Raw genomic sequence first — 18,694 nt, forward strand, 5'->3', positions numbered from 1 at the left:
AAAGTCAGAATTAAGGATTAACAGACCAGTCTGGTTATTATGGGAAGTCTGACAAGTCCGTTATTATGAGAAGATTAGAAATAACTAAAATAGGTGATGAAAAAACAGCCTCAGACATTTTTACGGCAGGTCTCAGAGGGACAGAAAGAAGCTTGAGGCGATGAATTCAGCAGAGGAAGGGAGACAATGCTCGGAGAGCAGCACTACAGGATTTAGGACAGCAGCAGCGACCGTCCCCTGGCGCAGCTCTTGTGTGGGCTGAGGGATTCTCTTCACATTTAATTTTGGGGATCCGCCACAAGGCCACACGTCTGATTTTACAGCGGGAAGACGACAGCTTTGTGGGGAAGGCACACACAGAGCCTCTGAGGGAAGCGGTGGCGCTGAGCACCGGCCAGCCCCGGGACCAAACGATCCGCAGCGGGGTGGGGAAGGCGGCCAGCCCTTCGCCTTCGCTTCCACCTCGCACCCCGTGTGCCAGCCCCACCGAGAAGCCGCCCGGAGCAGCTCCCCTCAGGCCGGGGCCATTTCCCCCCCGGGCAGCCCGGGCGTTCCCGCGCGGCCTCGGCCCTGAGGCGGAGACAAAATGGCGGCGGGGGCTGAGGGGAGGGGGCGCCGCCGCCGTGAGGCCGGGCCTCGGCGCTGCCCATAGCCGCCTCCTCCTCCTCCATCATCTCCTCCTCCTCCTTCCCCGCCGTCCTCAGCGGCAGCAGCAGCCGGGCGGAGGGGCCCCGGCAGCGGGGAGGAGCGTTGGGCCGCGGCCTGTGCTGTTCGTGCACCCTGTGGAAATCTGTGGGTCTGGGGTGTGTGTGGAGGGCGAGCGCTCAACCGTCCTTCCTCCTCCTCCTCCTCCTCCTTCTGCCGCAGGCTCAGCCCCGTTCCCCCTTCTCCCCACCGCCCCGCAAATCCCCTGAGCTGCTCCGAGCCCGGCCCTGAGGTAGGTGCCCGCCTCACTGAGGCGATCTCCATCACGGCTGCTGAGGCGCAGACAGCGGCCCCCCGGGGACGAAGAGGGGGTGCGGCCATCCCGGGGGGTGCAGCAGCAGCCGGGCCCTTCCCTGGGGCCGGCTCTGTCAGACCGGCGGTGCCCCCCGCCCTGTGTGCCTGCCCTCAGGTAGCCCTGGCCTCTCCGTTGTTAAAAAGCAGCAGAGGGGTGAAATGGGTGGAAATGTGGGCATTTTAGCACGTAGGTTCGCACAGGTGCATCTGGGTTTGCCCAGGCAGGGGCTGTCCGCAGCTTCCCCTGCGCCCTCATGCTTGCATTTGTCCAAGCTGTGCTAGCAGGTGGCTTATAACCCTTGCTTAGTCTCGCGTGAAAAGAAGACCACCTAGGTAAGTAGTTTTAAGCCTTACCCGCTTCAGCGGCTTAGATGAATTGAGAGCTGTACACATGTTCTCTTGTAATCTGCTTGAAATAAAACCAAACCACACCGATCTGTCATCGGTGTATACGAAGGATGGTGATGTTTACCTAGACAAAAATTCACACCTTCATGTGAATTGCTGCCTGAACTTATGCAAGATTTGTATTGTCTCACTTTCTTATATGCAATGTGGACGTAGGGAGAATATCGCGGGGATAGCACGTTAAATGGTTTTATGGTGTTAAAGTCCTTTTATCATCCGTGTTACGATAGCATCTAAGTCACTTAGATCCCTGCCAGTGATGACAAACTGTTGTCGTGCAGGGTGTTTGGGTAACCAGGCAAGTTGTCACAGTCGGGCCAGGCCTGTATGTTAGGAATGTATATTGAAGCCAGGTCCTGTAAACACTTCCTAATGTGTGGAGTCTTGTTGCTAGGGCTTTGCACAGAAATAATGAGACGTGCACAAGTGCCTCTTTGAAGTCCTAATGCGTTACCTGACTTTGGAAGCCAGGAGGATAGCTGACAGTATCATTTCCATATTTCTTTGACTTGTCATTTATAAATAAACTCACTTCCTTTTATGGCTCTTAGGTTTTGGAGTAGAACTATTATTGTTTATATGCATAGATTTTGTCTCGCACAAAGATGTCTATTGTTTACACAGAAACTGTGAGAGGAATGTGTTGTTAACATTTTGTTAGCAATATAAAGTGACAAACACAAATGCAAGCTAAAATGTGAAACAAAAACAGACCTTTTTAGAGCAGAAAATCACAGCTGCCAGAAAACTGTTTTTAAGGGAAAACTATGCACCTTTTGGTTCTTCATTTCTTTTAAACTCATCTTCTGTCCTTTACAGACACATAAATCTACTGTGTTTAACTTTCAGAGCAACTTTGTTTCGTGCATATGTAGCTCTTTAAGCAGTGTTTCTTTTTATAGACAAGCTTGTCTGAATTATATTTTTTTAATTACATTTTAAAATTGTTTTTAATTGGGTGTGTCCTTGTTACATTTTCAAATTCTTGAATTGGCTGCGATGAATTCCCCTCTCCATTGTCAACATGTGTCTTTTCCATTATGACTGACTACTGCCTTCTCCTTCCCTTAAAAACAAAAACATACAATGGCTTGAAATAGGAAGACAAAAAAAAATCTTTATGGTTTCAGTGTTTCATGTTCTATGTTTACAAATTCCGTTTTTTAACTTTTACAATTAAAATCCACTGTGTTCATGGAGAGTAGTTAACAAGCCGGTAGGATCGTGCTTTTCATTGCGGTGTGCGTTGATTTGGTGTACCCTGAAAGCAAATTTCCATTTGTGATGATGCCTATCGATGGCCTTTAAGATATCTCATTGGCGTTGTTTCTAGCTTAGACCTGTGATAACCAGTATCTGCCTGCAGTCAAATCATTAGTATCTGTTTAAATGTGAGGGGTAAAATGTGCTCAAAAGCACCTGAACGTATTTGGTTTTGTAGAGCAAAGAAATCAACGGTGGCTGGAAACTCCATGGCAGTAAAGAGTTTATATTTACTATATCAGCAGTGATAGCTAAGGGATGTTCATGAGATAATACAGGTGCAGTAGAAGGAAGTCAGAATTTCAGTACTTGCACAACAAAATTCAGCATCTCTTTTTAAAGTAGTAATGTTTATGAAATTCTTTTGCATTGCATTCCTTGTGCTGTTTTTCACCCTGTGTCTTACCTGCAGTATTCATACTTGTCATTCATGGGTTTCTGCTTTTGAGACCAGTAGCATAAGATTATATTTGAATACTGTAGTTACCTTCTTGCATTCATTATTTCTGCGTTGCCTGATGCCCTCTAAATGTCTGATTTTTGTTTGATGGTTCACTGTAAAGGTTTACAGGAATGTTTTCTTCCTTTTTTTTTCAGCTTTCTCCATTGACATAAAGAAGATGTTGATGTGCCAATTCTGCTACAACTCACAAGTATTGTTGTTTTGGTTTTTTTTTGTATGTTTTAGGATACGGAAAGTGAACTGTTTGTTGTCGCTGTCTCATGTGGTGCTTTGCATGCTGAGATCCTGTTCTGTGACTAGGCTGTGTAGGGAGCACATTTTACACAGGCAGATAGGACAAGAGGGAATGATTTTAACCTGAAAGAGGGGAGATTTAGATTGGATGTTAGGTGGAAATTCTTTACTCAGAGGGTGGTGAAGCCCTGGCACAGGCTGCCAGGAATTGTTCCAACCCAAGCTGGATGGGGTTTTGGCCAGCCTGGTCTAGTGGGAGGTGTCCCTGCCATGGCACAGGGTTGGACTTTAAGGTCTTTACCAACCCAAGCTGTTCTGTGATGATTCTAGGACACTAAAAATGCTGATGGGTAAAAACGATTTTTTTTTTTAAATTCTTTATGTATAAAATAATCTTTTTTTTCTATCTTAGGTGTTTGCTTAGTAGCTGTATTCTGGTAGCAGATTCTATGGATGCTTTAAGATATGTTTACTAACACTAACATATTAGATTTCCACTACAATCCGGTAAATGAAAATAGGACAAAAAAAAATCCCTGGTTAAGTTTTGAGTTCCAGTTTTGGTAATGTTTCCTTCTTTTTCTTTCTGTTTTTTTTTACAGGAAAAATGATATTCATCCAGCATTACGGAGTAATAGGAATGGGTCCAGATGTACCTCTGCTGAATGATCACAAGCAGGAGTTCTTCTTGAAGCGCTTTCCACAGACTGTGCTGGGAGGTCCCCGGTTTAAATTAGGCTATTGTGCCCCTCCTTACATATATGTGAATCAGATTATTCTTTTCTTGATGCCATGGGTTTTGGGAGGAGTAGGAACACTTCTGTACCAGTTAGACATTATGAAAGACTATTACACTGCAGCACTTTCAGGAGGACTGATGTTTGTTACTGCACTTATCCTTCAGATGGCAAATATATATGCAAAACAGAAAACAGTGACAGTAGAAAGAATACAAATTCAGAATACACTAACAGATGAAGATGAGTTTGAATTTTCCAGCTGTTTAGGTTCAGAGACAGTAAAATTTATTATTCCTGGCAAGAAGTATATAATCAACACCATGTTTCATTCATTTCTGGCAGGGGTATTGTGTGGGCTGGGAACTTGGTATCTGCTACCAAACAGAATAACCTTGCTGTATAGCAACATTGGAGGAACTGTTACGATCTTTGTATTTGGATGGGTGACTGTATGTATAGCAGAGTATTCACTAATCATAAACACAGCTACCGAAACAGCTACTTTCCAACCACTGGATACTTACGAAATCACTGCTCTGATGAGACCTTTCTACGTTTTTGTCTTCATTGCAGTGGATCTTGCACACAGGTAAAGCTAATGCAGCATTTTGCTAATTAAAGGAATGGTTATTGTGTGTGTGTATTTTAATAAGAAAGATGAAATTTGAGGTTTTAATCAGCTATAGGAAGTCCAAAAGAAGCTAGAAGAACACATAGCAGACAATGATGTCTGCACTGTGCTTAAAAAGTTGTTCTTAATTTTTTTTAGTGTTCCATATAAATTCAGAAGCCCCTGAGAGAGCCCCTGAGAGGCTTCTAAGTTAGGAACAGCTAAAATTGTCTTCTACAGAGTTGATTTCGGTATTTTTGTACAAGAGCATTTGCGTCAACATCCTTTTGAAGAATATGTTCTCAAAAATATGTTCCTGATCTGGAACTGTAAGTTTAAACACTGCAAACTTCAGGAGTACCAGATTTATATCCAAATTTTGTCCTGCAATGTTTTCTAATTTAGTCTGTGCAAAGTCACTGCGGAGGGTTATAAATTACAGGCCAAAATACCAGGAATTTGGCTTTTAATGAGTGGATAAACCACTGTGAACCTTGCTGTGTGTTTGTTATGTGGATTTTGAACTTGGATTTTTAAATGCTTTAGTAATAAGGAAGAACTGCATCATTGTGCAAATGGGAGACTGTTTTATATTTCATCTTTTCAGATGAATGTCTTAGCTGAAGCATTTGTAGAATCTCTTAAAGCAAGATGCTTTTAATTTTACTTTATGCATTCTTTTTCCTTGTCAGGTGATATTAATATCACTTTGTCACATGTATGTATTTTGTAGTTGGGTTGTATCAAATGCATTTAAAAAAGCATGTTTGATTTTACAAGATTTGCACTTGGAGATATCTTCGCTAGTGATTTACCCTAGCTGCTTCTTCAGTTACAATATGGTAATTACACACATGGTCTTGGACACCAAATTCTTCTATCTAAATTCGGGAGGACAAAAACCTTTAAATTCCTGACCAAATTCTTTTGAGACTTCCTTATTTATTTACTAAGAAGTAGAGAGAAGTCACGTATCGTAGCAGTCCACCATTAAGTAAATGAGCTTGCTGATGAACTATGTATGGCTTAGGATGTATGCAGACTTCTAATATTGATTTGTATATTTTTTGCAGAAAGATTTAAAAGCTCTTGTGTACAAAATTACATTTTATGTTCCTAAAGAGAGTAGATACCTTGATGTGCAAGCAACGTGCCAATTCTTTCAGTGTTAAATCTTGCATCTTGGATATTGGACGTGCATAAAAGTTTTGTTTATGTAGTTTTGAGATGATACTTTACTTTTTTTTGGTAAAATGGTTGAGGTTTTAGAGCTTCTAGACTTTCTTTTGTACAAGTATTTCTAAGTTTATAGTCACAATAGTATAAAAATAACTAGGATACTTAGAACATTTGGCTCATCTGTGTAATTTAAAAGCTTCCAAACTTGTTAATAAAAAAAAAAAAGCCAATGTTCCAGTGTTCTAGCTGATGCATTACTGCCCAAAACATAAATTTATGTCCTTATGTTTCCTTTTAAAAAAAATAGCAGTTGAGGTTTTGTAGATTGAATGTGTACTGTTTATAATTCTGGATTTACTGTACTAGTTAAACAAAAAGCCTTCCCACACATCAGCTATGTTTTCCTTCACAGAAGTCAAATACATTTCTTCTTTCCAGGTTTGCTGTCAACGCACCCATTATAGAGCAGACAAACCAGATTTTGCACATCGTATTTCTTTTTCTGCCGTTCTTGTGGGCAATGGGAATTCTGCCCCCGCTTGACGCACTTTTTCTGTGGGGAATGGAACAACTGTTGGAGTTTGGACTAGGAGGTTCACCTATGTCAAGTAACACAAAGTAAATTTTGTTTATATAATGGTAAAATATAGCAATATTGTTGATAACCTTTTTCTTTTCAAGCAAATCTTTTTTATTTTCTCCTTCACAGGTTATTAGTAATGTTTCTCATTTCTGCTGGAACAGCAATAGCATCGTATTTCATTCCCAGCACTCTCGGTGTGATCCTCTTCATGACTGGATTTGGGTTCATACTGAGTCTTAACCTAAGCGAGATTGGTTTTGCCTTCAAACACACCATGATCAGCCATTTAGACTCCAAAAAATCTAAATATATGCGCAGTGGTCTTAGAATACAGTTTGGGTGGAGGGAATTTATTTTTTATTTGACTGTATTGACACTCGCTCTCATAGAAGCTGGCCTGCTGCATCAATTTGCAGGCTTTTCATCATTTTCCAAAGCCAGTCCTCAGGCTATAGCAAGTTATATCCTGATTGTATTACTTGTAATTATGTGGATTCTTAGAGAGATTCAGGGAGTGTACTTGTTTGGAACCTTCCGAAACCCCTTTTATCCAAAGGATATCAGGACTGTGACTGTGTTCATGGAGAAGCAAAGAAGGCTAATGAAAGTTGGTGTTGTCAGGAGGATTTTACTAACACTAGGTAGGAATACACGCTATCTGTTGTTTGTTAGATGATGTTTTAGGGAGATTGAAACAACGCTAGAATTACTGTATGTGCAAGACTCTGTGAATGAACTAAGAAAAAACAAGTAGCTGAAAATATTGGTTGATATTTTGCTTGATTATGCATTGAGGTAATTAATATTGGTTCAGAATATTGGAAAGTGGTAACTGATTTTTTTTTAAGAGGTACACATAAGAAGATGAGCTTTTAAAACCTCCAGCTCAGAAAGCAAGGCCTTTTAAAGGCTTTTGTTTACATCAGTATTCACTTGAAAAAAATGTCTCTAATAGATTTTAACAAAAACACTTGGTAAATAAAAATGAACTGGGAGTCTTCAAGCTGACTGTACTTGTTAGCTAAAGGGAACAGTCCCCTTGCTGGTGGAGATCGGGACAAATTTGTGTACTTTGGAGGAACCAAAATTAGACCTAAATTCATTTAATTTCATAAAAAAAGTGTCATTTTGGGGAAGTGGATTGATGAGCACTATTCCATGTTTATTTTTACTTGTTAATATGAGTATTCCCATTATCCTTAGGGAAACGAGCAAAGTAATAAGTAAAAACTAAGCATTGACATAAATGGTTGCAATCTCAGGCCAGTAGTGCAAATACATTGTTTGATATCTTGCAAGTGTAACACAAAGAGGAGTTTGTAATAATGAAGGGAGGAGTTCTCTTTTTACACTAAGATTTCCATTCTGCAATAAGACTTTACCTCTGTAAACTTGAATTGTGTTTTTGAAAGGAAATCAGTTACTCTTTTGTTTCAATTACAGTGTCTCCATTTGCTATGATAGCATTCCTGTCACTAGACCGTTCGCTACAAAATCTTCATTCTGTGTCTGTTTGCATTGGATTCACAAGAATATTTAGGATGGTAATTCAAAATTTAATTACATTAGCCTAAGCAATTCTTTTCTATGTGGTTTAAGTATTAAAATGACTTGGAAGAAATATTCCAGGTCAGGAAAGCAGAGAAAAGATAAAGGCATTTTTAAATGTATGTCTAACGTATCTCCATTTTAGGTATGGCAGAACACAGAGAATGCCCTGCTGGACATAGTGGTTGTGTCAGTGGTACAAATGTTGGTGCTCAGTCCAGACCTCTGGTGGAACAGGAGCCTTGATACAGGAATCAGACTCTTGCTGGTAATTGCCATAATTATCATTATCAATGATAATCATGCTTCATTTTCTCAAAGTTATTTTAGATAAGGCAGCTTTAGCAGTGCTGAATGTGTTCTGATACAGAGGATAAATAAGCACGTGCTTGTTGTACACATCTTGCAGGTTGGCATCCTACGGGATCGACTGCTTCAGTTTGTCTCCAAGCTGCAGTTCGCCATTGCCATTCTTCTGACATCATGGACAGAGAAAAAACAACGTCGCGAATCTACCGCCACCTTAATCACTCTGAATGTGGTTTTCTTCCCAATCCTGCTGATCTTCATTGCCCTCTCTGCGCTCCTTTCTTCTCCGCTGCTGCCACTCTTCACGCTGCCAGTATTTTTGATCGGGTTTCCTAGGCCTATCCGAAGCTGGCCAGGACCGGTGGGCGCTACAGCATGTGTTTGCTCCGATACAGTGTACTACCAGCAGATGGTTCCAAGTCTGGCTGTTGCTCTGCAGTCTGCATTAGCAGCCGGTAGCCTAGGTAGGTGTGCTAGCAGCACTGTGATGGAATGTATATAAATATTTTGAGAAATACGATTTTTCTGGGGAATATGAGAAGCAGCATCTGATTGAAACCGTACTTCAAATGCGTAGGTTAAATCTGATACTGGATTTATCTCACCTAATTAGAGGCAAGTGTATTGAGGAGTTCTCTTAACAGTGAAGAGAAGGAGGTTTCAAACTGCTCTTTGAGCTTATGTATGCGCTTTTGTTTTCATCAGTTCTGTTGCTCAAGGACAAGAAGGTGATTTTGTTAATTTTGATACGTTAATTAGGTAGGATGGATATGGACTGGACATTTGTAAAATACATGTTGTAGACTAACACAGCTGAGACCAGAAACAGTTAATGAGACAGTGTCATATCTCACGCAGGCAGTCAGGGTGAGGCTGTAACAACATTTCTGGTCATAAAGCCTGTGAAAGACATCAAGATGGGTATTTCACAGATTTATATAAACAGAGGTGAAGAAATGCTGATTTTTTTTCCCCAGCTGGAGACAGGATAACTGTTAAAATACAAGCGTGTTTTCTAGGGAAACAGTCTTTGTATAACATAAATAATCAAGAGCTTGTTGCATTTTGACAGAAGATAAACATTTACATAAGCCTCTTAGAAAATGGCTTGCAACTGGAAAAGTTGGACTGATATTTAAAGAGAGTGGAAGTTTAACCTTAATCACTCTTTCCTGAAGAATGTATGCAAGTGCTTTACTAGGAAATATTGCTGCAGTTTTAGTACAGGTGGAAAGGTATTAAAAACTAGTAAGTTTTTTTTCTCTAAAGTACAGAGAGATGCTTCACTGTCTACTCGATCAGCCTCTGCGTGTGTTTTTCTATTTCCCCATTGCCATTATGACTGTGGTGACCTCAGATTCAATAATTTAAAACACCAGTCTTGATGGTAAAAATGTCCTCTCTTTAATGGGAAAATCTGTGAATGAACATCTTCAAGCATGAAAAAATGCTGTGTTCTGAGCTGAGTTAAAATTTGAAGAAGTACCACTTTGTGTGTCTCTATTTTAATTTAAAATCATACTTTTTTCTATGTTAAGGAGTTTTAGTAGCTTTAACAGCTAGCAAGAAAAATATTAAAATCTTTGCAAAATGTTAGCAAGAAAATGCACTTCATTAGCTCACTGGGATAGAAAAGGTTACTTAAATTTTAACTAGAGATTAATGGTTGGTTTCACTAATTCCATTTTACAACATTCTAAAGCTGAAATTCTCCCTGCAAGTGAGCGATCACTTGGACGTGAAAGAGAGCAGAAGCAAGTTCTAAACTGGCACTAAATGTACCTTGTGCTAAGAACAGCACCAGCGTGTTGGAGGAGCTGACAGTAGGCTGTAACTTAGATCATAACTACCAGTTGCTCAGAAGTTTGGTATTACCTTTTCTACTGAAATAGGTAGAAGAGAAAAACAATACTATGTTTTTTTGGACAAAAGTCACTTAATTTTTACAGTGAGAGCTGGGTTGTGGGATTTTTTTTTTAATACTAATCAATTTGAACTGTGACCTGAACTGTTCAGGTCTTAATTCTGAAATTTCAGTTGTTCTTGTGTGGCTGCATTTTTAGTGATGTCAAACTCAAGAAAGTGTGATGGAATTTATTTATTTATTTATGGGGGTACTTCAGAAAGACCACAGGTGATTCCGACTATCTGTTGCTGGCGTTCAATGTGTATGATACTGGCTCACATATCTTTAAAGAGAAGCCCTTAGAAATAGGTGTTCCTGAAAATGTAGGTCTTCATTTCTCTGCTTCTATTTGTGGATCTGTAAAATGGGTGCAACACCATGTCATTGGTAATCTGACAGTTCTGTAGCACTCTGGATTTTGCATCCTGGGGGATATTTCTAATCACTCCAGAATGCAGGCAAATTAATGTAGGAACTGGTAGTGTAGGTACCAACTCGTGTTGAGTTAGATTTTTATTTCCCCCATGACAAGTAAACAATATACTTCACAGTAAGCAGGACCATCAAGGTACCCATGTGCTAGCTCATGATTCTTTATTGTATTCAGCAGTCAGAAGAATTTCAGATCTCCAAGTGACCCCCGTGGGAGCTGTGCACTTGGAAATGCAGCCAAAGACAATCGTTAATCGTGACAGTCACATCCACAAAGGGAACTGAGGGTGGGGTTGCTTAACCCTGGTCCAGGATGAAAACTGTTGTCCTGTGGTTCTGTAATGGTACCATGCTTTTCTACAGTGTTTTCAAAGATAGCACCACAATTTCAACATGTATCTTTGCAGCTAATTCCTTAAAGATTCTAGGGTATTAATTAGCCAGTTTTAATTATTTTTTTTTATGTTGAATATTTTGTGTACACAGTCCAATTTCTTAGCTGGCGCGTGGAAAAGGCTTTTGTTGATATAATGCTACAGTTATACCACAGCTTCTGGGTATTTTTTTTTTTTTTTTTTTTCTTGTCTAGGTCTCTTTCTACCTGGATCACATTACCTGTGCCGTTTTCAGGATAGATTGATGTGGATATTGGTGCTAGAAAAAGGCTTCACTTACTGTGGTGTTAACATTAAGGTAAGTGCATGCTGAGGATTAACTCACTGTATAAGTAACTTACTGGTTACTTATGCAATGTCATTAATTTACCTTATGTTACAGTCATTTTTTTTATGATAAGTGTTATTTCTATATTAACTGGTCTTAGAGCTGACGTGCTTAGCAGTTGTGAAATTATTTATCATCTACCTTGTAACATAACATTTTTAGTAAACTCGTTAATACAGATCTGCATGAGGCAAAGTTGTTGGCTTTTTTCCTAAGACTCTTATCTGTGCCTAGCAGCGTAGTGAGTGCTTTGGGGTTATCATTATGTCTGGTTAGATTTGTAGGTAACTCACTTCTGGAAATGCTGATAATGGAGCATGTCTTCATTTGTGGAGAAAAATGCTGCAAGAAAACAGAACTTGCTAGTATTTAAGCATAGGTACCGGTGAAGACTAAACCCAAACTGTTCTCATTTGTGCCTTAGGGGCTAGAATTGCAGGAAACATCCTGTCATGCTGCTGAAGCTCACAAAGTTGATGAGATTTTTGAAATGGCCTTCGAACACCAGGAGCACACAAAGATTCTCTCTCTTAATGACCATTTTGGACACATTTTGACTCCTTGTACTGTTCTACCTGTGAGACTGTATTCCGACGCCAGAAATGTGTTATCTGGAATAATCGACTCCCATGAGAATTTGAAGCGCCTGAAAGATGATTTCATTAAAGTGCTTGTATGGATGCTTGTCCAGTATTGTTATAAGAAATCAAAAACACGGGACAACCTGGGCAGTGCAGACAAGAACAAAAAAAGATCATTTCCAGAAAATCAGCACAGCAGTGCAGCAGGAACACCCAGGCCTCTGAGGGATGAAGATAGCTTTACTGTTGATACAATTGAGGACTGGACTGATGATAGTGACATTTTTGATCTCGAACCCAGGGGCAAAATGAGAGACAGAAAAGAACCTGGACATCTGGGAATGACACCAAAAGCACATCTCTCTATTCCAGGATCTGTAGAAACACAGAGCCAAGATCTCCAACAGGAAATGTCACCAGACGATAAGTTACACAGGGCTGTTGTCCTTGGGCTCCCTGCTGTAGACAAAGGAAAACAGGAAGAAATTTTACCTCAGGTTGAGTTCAGTTGCTCGTACTCAGAGCTGTTGAGCATCCCTGAGGAATGGCGAACGGCCCCGGTGCCTACTTCGAAAGTCAATGAAATGCGGCAGAGGTTTCCAGAAGAGTGGTACCATTTCATTTTGAGTCAGCTGGACTTTTTTCACCTGACAGAAAAGCCTTCCAATTTACTTGAAGACCTCATGAAAGATGAAGCTTTGAAAGATTTGTACGTCCACGGTGTGTTATCGTGTTGCTTTGGTCTGTTTGGACTGGATAACACTGTGCCAGCCCCAAGCCATGTGTTCAGAGCATACACTGGTGGCATCCCGTGGTCTGCTGGGTTGGACTGGCTAACGGGCAAACCAGAGCTGTTCCAGCTTGCCCTGAAAGCATTCAGGTAAACAGACTCACAGATCTAAACAGTGATACAGGAGTACTGGGCTTTGAAGGTATCAGTTTGTTAAGAGTAGATCATTTTAAAACCATAACATTTAAATATATTTTTAGCTTCTTTCTACATCAATATTGCATGTAACCCTGAGCCCTGAAGCCTGTGATGTCCTTCCTTAGTCCCTTTCCCGCTGCAGCTGCCTTTAGTACTGGAAATCTGCCTTCTTAAGTGGGGAGAAACACAAAATCTAATAGAATTGTGATGGAGTTCAATGTTTGGCACTTTCCATTATCAGGCAGAGGGAACAGTGTTTGAGGTGAAGGAAAGATGTTTCAGCAAATGTGTTTCACATCTGGGTTAGCTAAAAGTTGTGCCTACTAACTTCCAATTCCTCTGCTGACAAGTGATAACTTAGCAAGTTGGCACTGCTGAGAGGCTTTCTTCCTCCTGTCTTTGCAGCAGTGCTTACTGTAGGTCTTTCTGTATGTTTCAGATACACTTTTAAACTGATGGTTGACAAAGCAAGCTTGGGGCCAGTTGAGAACTTCAAAGAACTAGTTAACTATCTGGAAGGATACGAAAATGATTGGTACATCGGGCTGGTATCGGATCTTGAGTGGCAGCAAGCAGTTCTTCAGGAAAAGCCATACCTTTTTTCGCTGGGACATGATCCAAACATGGTAAGAAGAAAAATTACTGATTAGCAATGTCAAGGTTTGGTTTCCTTTCCACTGTTTTTTTGTTTTTCCTTCCCCCATTGTTGTGTTCCAAAACATGAAGCTGTGCTACCAAATTTGTGTTTGTACTAAACAGAAATTGACATCACCGTTGTTGGAAATAACAAGGCATTGTCAGATGCAATAAAATTTGCTGATTGTGTTCCAAGATGGAAGAATTGAATCAGGGAGACCAGTTTATACAGCTTGCTACTTCAGAGGGCTGGTGTTCGTAGCATGTGAAGTCCCAAAGCTGCTTGTAGTGCTTTGTAACTAAAGCATTGTGTGTCTTTTTTCAGCATGTACTGAATGTTTTGATCTGTTTGTTTTTGAAGGGAATTTACACTGGGCGAGTCCTCACTCTCCAGGAATTGTTAGTACAAGTGGGAAAACTGAACAGTGAAGCTATCCGGGGTCAGTGGGCAAATTTGTCCTGGGAGCTGCTGTATGCTACGAATGATGATGAAGAGCGCTACAGCATCCAGGCACACCCAGTTCTTCTGAGAAACCTTACTGTGCAAGCGGCAGACCCACCTCTTGGCTACCCCGTTTATTCATCCGAGTTTCTGCATCTGCCTTTGTTCTAGGCTCTCTGTAGCACTTTGTAGTAGTATTATTGTTTTGTATTTTCCATCTGCGTGTTGGAAAACATGCTCATGCTACGTTTATACGCTAGAAGTAAGAGTTTACTCTCGTAATGGCGTTGGGTGGCAGTGCCAAGCCAGCGTCCACAATTTGCACAGAAATGGTGCTAGCCAGAACCTTCGGCAGGCAGGACATTGCGAGTGGTTTTCTTGCTGCTGGAACATTTGAGACACCATTGCCTGTGTGGCTGACGAGCCAGGAAATGCTGAAATTCTCTTCTCTGGGTTAGAGGAGAGCAGCATGATTCTGATCATTAACTATTTTTGGTGCATTCTGATTTTTTTTTTTTTCTTTTTAATAGTTGGACAGGTGACTTGCGCTGCCAAGTTACAGCTCATTGTAGAACCGTCAACCACAGAGTTGGTAACCAAAGTGTATATATGACTATTTATATGAATTTTTTTATTCTGGCCATTTTATATGGGACTGAGTTCAGTTTTAGCATTTGTTATAATATATATGACTTTAGGTGATCCTTGTTAGCTCTAGTAACTTGTCAGTTATGTGCTTTAGCAAGAAGTTGGGAGGATTTTTACCAAGTGCTTGTTCTGGGGTCAAAGACAATTTGTATAAAACAGTGTGCGGCCTGACACATTGATAACCCCTGTGACCTACTGATGAACGTGAACATGTCTCATTAGGGGGGAGAAGAAACTTAAGTCCAAATGGATTGATTTTATTTCCTTCCTCCAGTATCCATATATATTTATATATATACAAGTTGTTGTGTGTAACCCGTGTCCATACCACTATCCAGTCTTCCACGAAAACAGCTTGATGATTGAGGGTGGAGGGGTGGGAGGAGAGGAACCCAGCTGTCTTTGAGAGAACTTTTATTTTTTTAACCTTTGCAAAGGTTAGAACAGAGTTTGGCAGTTGGTTTGCAGTGTTACAGGTCTCCTTGAAAACAGGTTTGGGTCATCTCTCCAGCGATGTTTCTCCTGATCACTCCCACCCGCCATTAGCACGTGAGTGTACTTTCTCTGTAGGTCAGTAGTTACTGTGTAGTTACTGCTGGTGTATGCGCAGCAGGATGTAAATAATTGTCTGTCTTTAACTAGGATCAATTTCACAGAGATCTGCTCTGTAATAGTTTTGGTATTGGTTTATAAAACCCAGTCCTGTTTAATTGGAGCATGTTTATTACTTCTACACCTCACCTTTAAGACCTTTTGCTATTGGATAAAATTTGTCACAGGACTGTGTGCTACATGCCAAGCTGTTAACTGATTGTTTTGATTGGTGCCCTTAAATTACTTTAAAGAAATATGCCAACCTTGGAATGGAATTCAGAAGTGGTAACGAAATAAACATCAGACCGCAGGGTAGAGCCCTCTAACAGCACATAAAAATTCACACAGAGTATTAGTGGAATCAGCTTTTAGAAAGTGATTGGTGTGCAGGAGCATAAATAGCCGAGTGCTGATAACCTGAAAAAATCCTTGGTTGGCCACGAACTGTATCCGGAAATGCAGAATTGTGGAAACAGATCTGGAAGGGGCTTTCAGAGAGCTCATGCTTCAGCTCGCTGTCAAAAGGAACTACTCCTGGCAAATGTATAATCCAACTTAAAATTTAGTATCAAGTATAGCATGAGTTTATCAAGTAGTTCACTACAGTTCTTTGCTGTTTTTGCAACGGTTGGAGAGGGTTTGTCTTTTTTTTTTCCCCCCTAAAATTAATTTAAAGCTCCCTGCCTTGTTGTACACCTCCTACCGACTTTGTCTTCTGTGTGGTTACAGAAATTTTAATTACTTTTTTTTTCAGCAGCAGCAGTCTTTTATTTGATGGTTATAATTTCTGCCCTCATTTTTTGTCTTCTGTAAACCAAATAAACTAGTTGAGAACTGAGACTGAAGAGAGCTGTGATCATTTTCTCTTGCTGTCCTCCAGTTCTCTCCATCTGGTACCCAGCCTTTCACAAAGCGGTGCTGGTAACTGGCCCTGGTATTCCAGCCGAGATCTCGATTGGTACCAGATGGAGGAATAGAATTACTTACGTGCAGAATTCCTGTTTATGGACAGGAATATAAAGCTAGGCTCTAATGCATTGTAACATCCTGTCCCCTGCTATTGCAGGCAGCGTGTTCTGCAGCCCCTTATTCAGTAGTACACTGAGCCAATTCACACATTTCAGGCTGTTTTGCAACAGTATGACCCTGATTCATGTTATGATTTTCTAACCCTCTTCAGATTTGTTTTTGGCAGAACTACAAGTTACAGCCTCTTGTTCTGTACCAAATTTATGCAACTGCCTGCCTCTGTTAAGTGTGTTATTTTGTGTGCACGTTCCTCGAACTGTCCCATTTGTTTTGGAGCATTTCTTTGATTTATCAAGAACTTACGGCACCTGCAAGTCTGGCGGTGTCTGCAGCTCTCACAAGCTTGTACGCTGTTACTCACAGCACTGATGGCATACTACTGGATGGAGTATCTGGTGCTGAGCTTCTGACAGGCCACCACACCATTTTCCTGCTGTACCATTTTAACCAGGTGTGCATCAGCTGTGCTGACATTCTTACCAAAACCTACCTGCTTTATGGATTGTGACCTTCATCATGCAAGGTAAGCGTAAGACACCTTTACTGGGGCTTTGATAAAGAATCTTTAAAACTGATCTAATTAAAGTAATTTTCTAACAAATGTCAGTGCTTACTGGAGGATCTCTACCCTTCTGATCCAAACAAGATTTTTTTTCCAGCCTTCACAAAAAACATTAAGTCCTGGAGACTGCTTCAGTCCCATTTACGTTGCCATGAAGCAACGGGAATCAGTTTAATGGAGTGAAATGAACCTTCTGTTCTCCCAGAACCGCATGAGGAAAGACACTTGTCATTTGATCAGTCATCTTTTTTCTAGACAGTATTTCCATCTTTATTAAATGTCATGGGAAAAATGTCACTTTTGACTTAAGCGCTGCTACACTTGGTAAGTTTCAGTAATTTATAACTGGGTTGTTAGGGTTTTATTAGTGCTGATTGAGATATCACGAAGTAGGATTGTTTTTTTACCTGCACAGTTTGTGGGTAGAGGTGCATCAAAACATTACTGGGGCCTTTGTCAACAGCAGGAAGGTCGCCAAGCTTGTAAACACCCACAGGTGACCACTACAGAGAGGTACTTTTAGCTAACAGTTGAACTGGATTTTAACTGGCTGGTGTAAGTATTAAAAAGTGGTCATCGGTTGTCTACTGTTGTTGCAAGGTTTAGTGCAAAGCTGAGCACTACCTAGGACAGGTTACAAGCACACCATCGTGCTCTGGTCCTTCTTCCCTGCTTCTCTACACTGCCCACTTCTCAGACCCAACAACCAGCACATTGAGGTTTGTGGACTCTGAAGTGGTCCTCAGAAATGCATTTAGAAACCTAAAGATCAAGTGACAGAAGTTCAGGAATGTAGCCCCCCAAACACCTGATAACACACACCTTGCTCAGACCAACTGTACAGTAGCCTTGCGGCTGGTGGCAAAGATCAAATATCATCTTTTCCCAGACACTGCCTTGATCCTTTATCACAAGCTTCTACTTGTTTGTTTTTTGTTTTGTTTTGTTTTTTTGTTTGCTTGTTTTGCTCAAGGTCCATTAGGTATGAAATGAACATGAGGGAAATGGGATCCTGTGGGTAAGTGATTTGTAGCCTGCTCACCAAGTATTTGTTAGTATCACAGCAGCAGAAAAACAAAATTCCTAGCCCGTCTCAATTTCTGTAAGCTTAAAATAATAAAAACCAGGTATGTTTAGAAAGTGATTTTTATTTCACCAAGTGCGTATACAGCTTGATAGATTTGTCAAGTTATATGACGACAAAGGTACAACAGATTAAAAAAAAAAGGTTTTGCTTGCAGTCAGGCAATATGAAAAAAGTTTCTCTCTGCGTTAGCACAAGTACAGCAGGATTTTGCCCGTTTCTCCTTACTTTGTTTTTCTCGAGTAAGAGGCATCAGCATCCTGGAGTGAGAATTCATTCAGTCAGTATTTCCTCTCCCTGCCCTCTACTGCACTGGAGTCCTTCACCCAGTGTTACTTTTCTCATAACTGCCCGCTGTCAGAGACTAGTTCAATGTGAAGGTAGGAAGTTGCACAGGTTCCATTTTTTGATTCTGGAGTACTTTAACATGGTACAACAGCACAGTGAGGAGAACGCCAAGCAGCACTGTGAGAACAAACCACGCTGCACGGCTGTCTTCTGGGAGGTGAATGAGAGGGAAGAGACCTGACAGGCAGTGGTGCTGCCTGACGTACTTTGGGGAGGCGCTCAGATTACACGCCCGACATAAAAACTAGACAGACCTCGGGGAGAGCCTGTCAACAGTCTTAATTTCAACCTGCATTAAATAATTCAGGCCGTTGACTTACAGCTCAGCTCTGCATTAATGCTGAATTCTCAGCTCGTGGCCGGTGTGATAAAGATCAGAGGGAAGACCTTTGGCACTGCAAGATGTACTGGCTGCTGCGCTGCGCTGTGACGGCGCTGCAGTAAT

At 40.9% G+C, this 18,694-nt stretch overlaps 2 protein-coding genes across 4 annotated transcripts in view; one reads left to right on the top strand and one right to left on the bottom strand.

Annotated features, from left to right (window-relative positions):
* The first annotated feature begins 270 nt into the window (after positions 1-270).
* PCNX4 (pecanex 4) lies at positions 271-16,064 on the top strand. 2 transcript variants are annotated; one of them, XM_068682459.1, is made up of 12 exons: positions 271-937; positions 3,268-3,323; positions 3,970-4,696; positions 6,335-6,514; positions 6,606-7,120; positions 7,923-8,023; positions 8,173-8,295; positions 8,437-8,800; positions 11,264-11,367; positions 11,822-12,858; positions 13,346-13,532; positions 13,904-16,064. In XM_068682459.1, the coding sequence occupies exons 3-12, from the start codon at positions 3,975-3,977 to the stop codon at positions 14,153-14,155; spliced, it is 3,585 nt and encodes a 1,194-aa protein (XP_068538560.1). In that variant the 5' UTR covers positions 271-937; positions 3,268-3,323; positions 3,970-3,974; the 3' UTR covers positions 14,156-16,064. The 2 variants fall into 2 exon arrangements, with proteins under 2 accessions (XP_068538560.1, XP_068538561.1); XM_068682460.1 differs by lacking the exon at positions 271-937 and adding an exon at positions 992-1,332.
* A 1,881-nt stretch (positions 16,065-17,945) lies between these two features.
* Positions 17,946-18,694, bottom strand: part of DHRS7 (dehydrogenase/reductase 7) — a 35,451-nt gene continuing 34,702 nt past the window's right edge. For both annotated transcript variants that reach the window (XM_068682466.1, XM_068682465.1), the window contains one exon: positions 17,946-18,161. In XM_068682466.1, the coding sequence (XP_068538567.1) occupies positions 18,126-18,161 (36 nt within the window). In that variant the 3' untranslated portion in view covers positions 17,946-18,125. The remainder of the gene's footprint in view (positions 18,162-18,694) is intronic.

This window comes from Anas acuta, chromosome 5, assembly GCF_963932015.1.
Source record: "Anas acuta chromosome 5, bAnaAcu1.1, whole genome shotgun sequence".
NCBI lineage: Eukaryota > Metazoa > Chordata > Aves > Anseriformes > Anatidae > Anas > Anas acuta.

Excerpts from the sequence above, each read along its gene's own strand:
- PCNX4 (XM_068682459.1), top strand. The coding sequence starts at position 3,975 with ATGATATTCATCCAGCATTACGGAGTAATAGGAATGGGTCCAGATGTA. Across the intron at positions 8,024-8,172 it reads TCACAAGAATATTTAGGATG|GTATGGCAGAACACAGAGAA; the intron begins GTAATTCAAAAT and ends TCTCCATTTTAG. Across the intron at positions 12,859-13,345 it reads CTTGCCCTGAAAGCATTCAG|ATACACTTTTAAACTGATGG; the intron begins GTAAACAGACTC and ends TGTATGTTTCAG.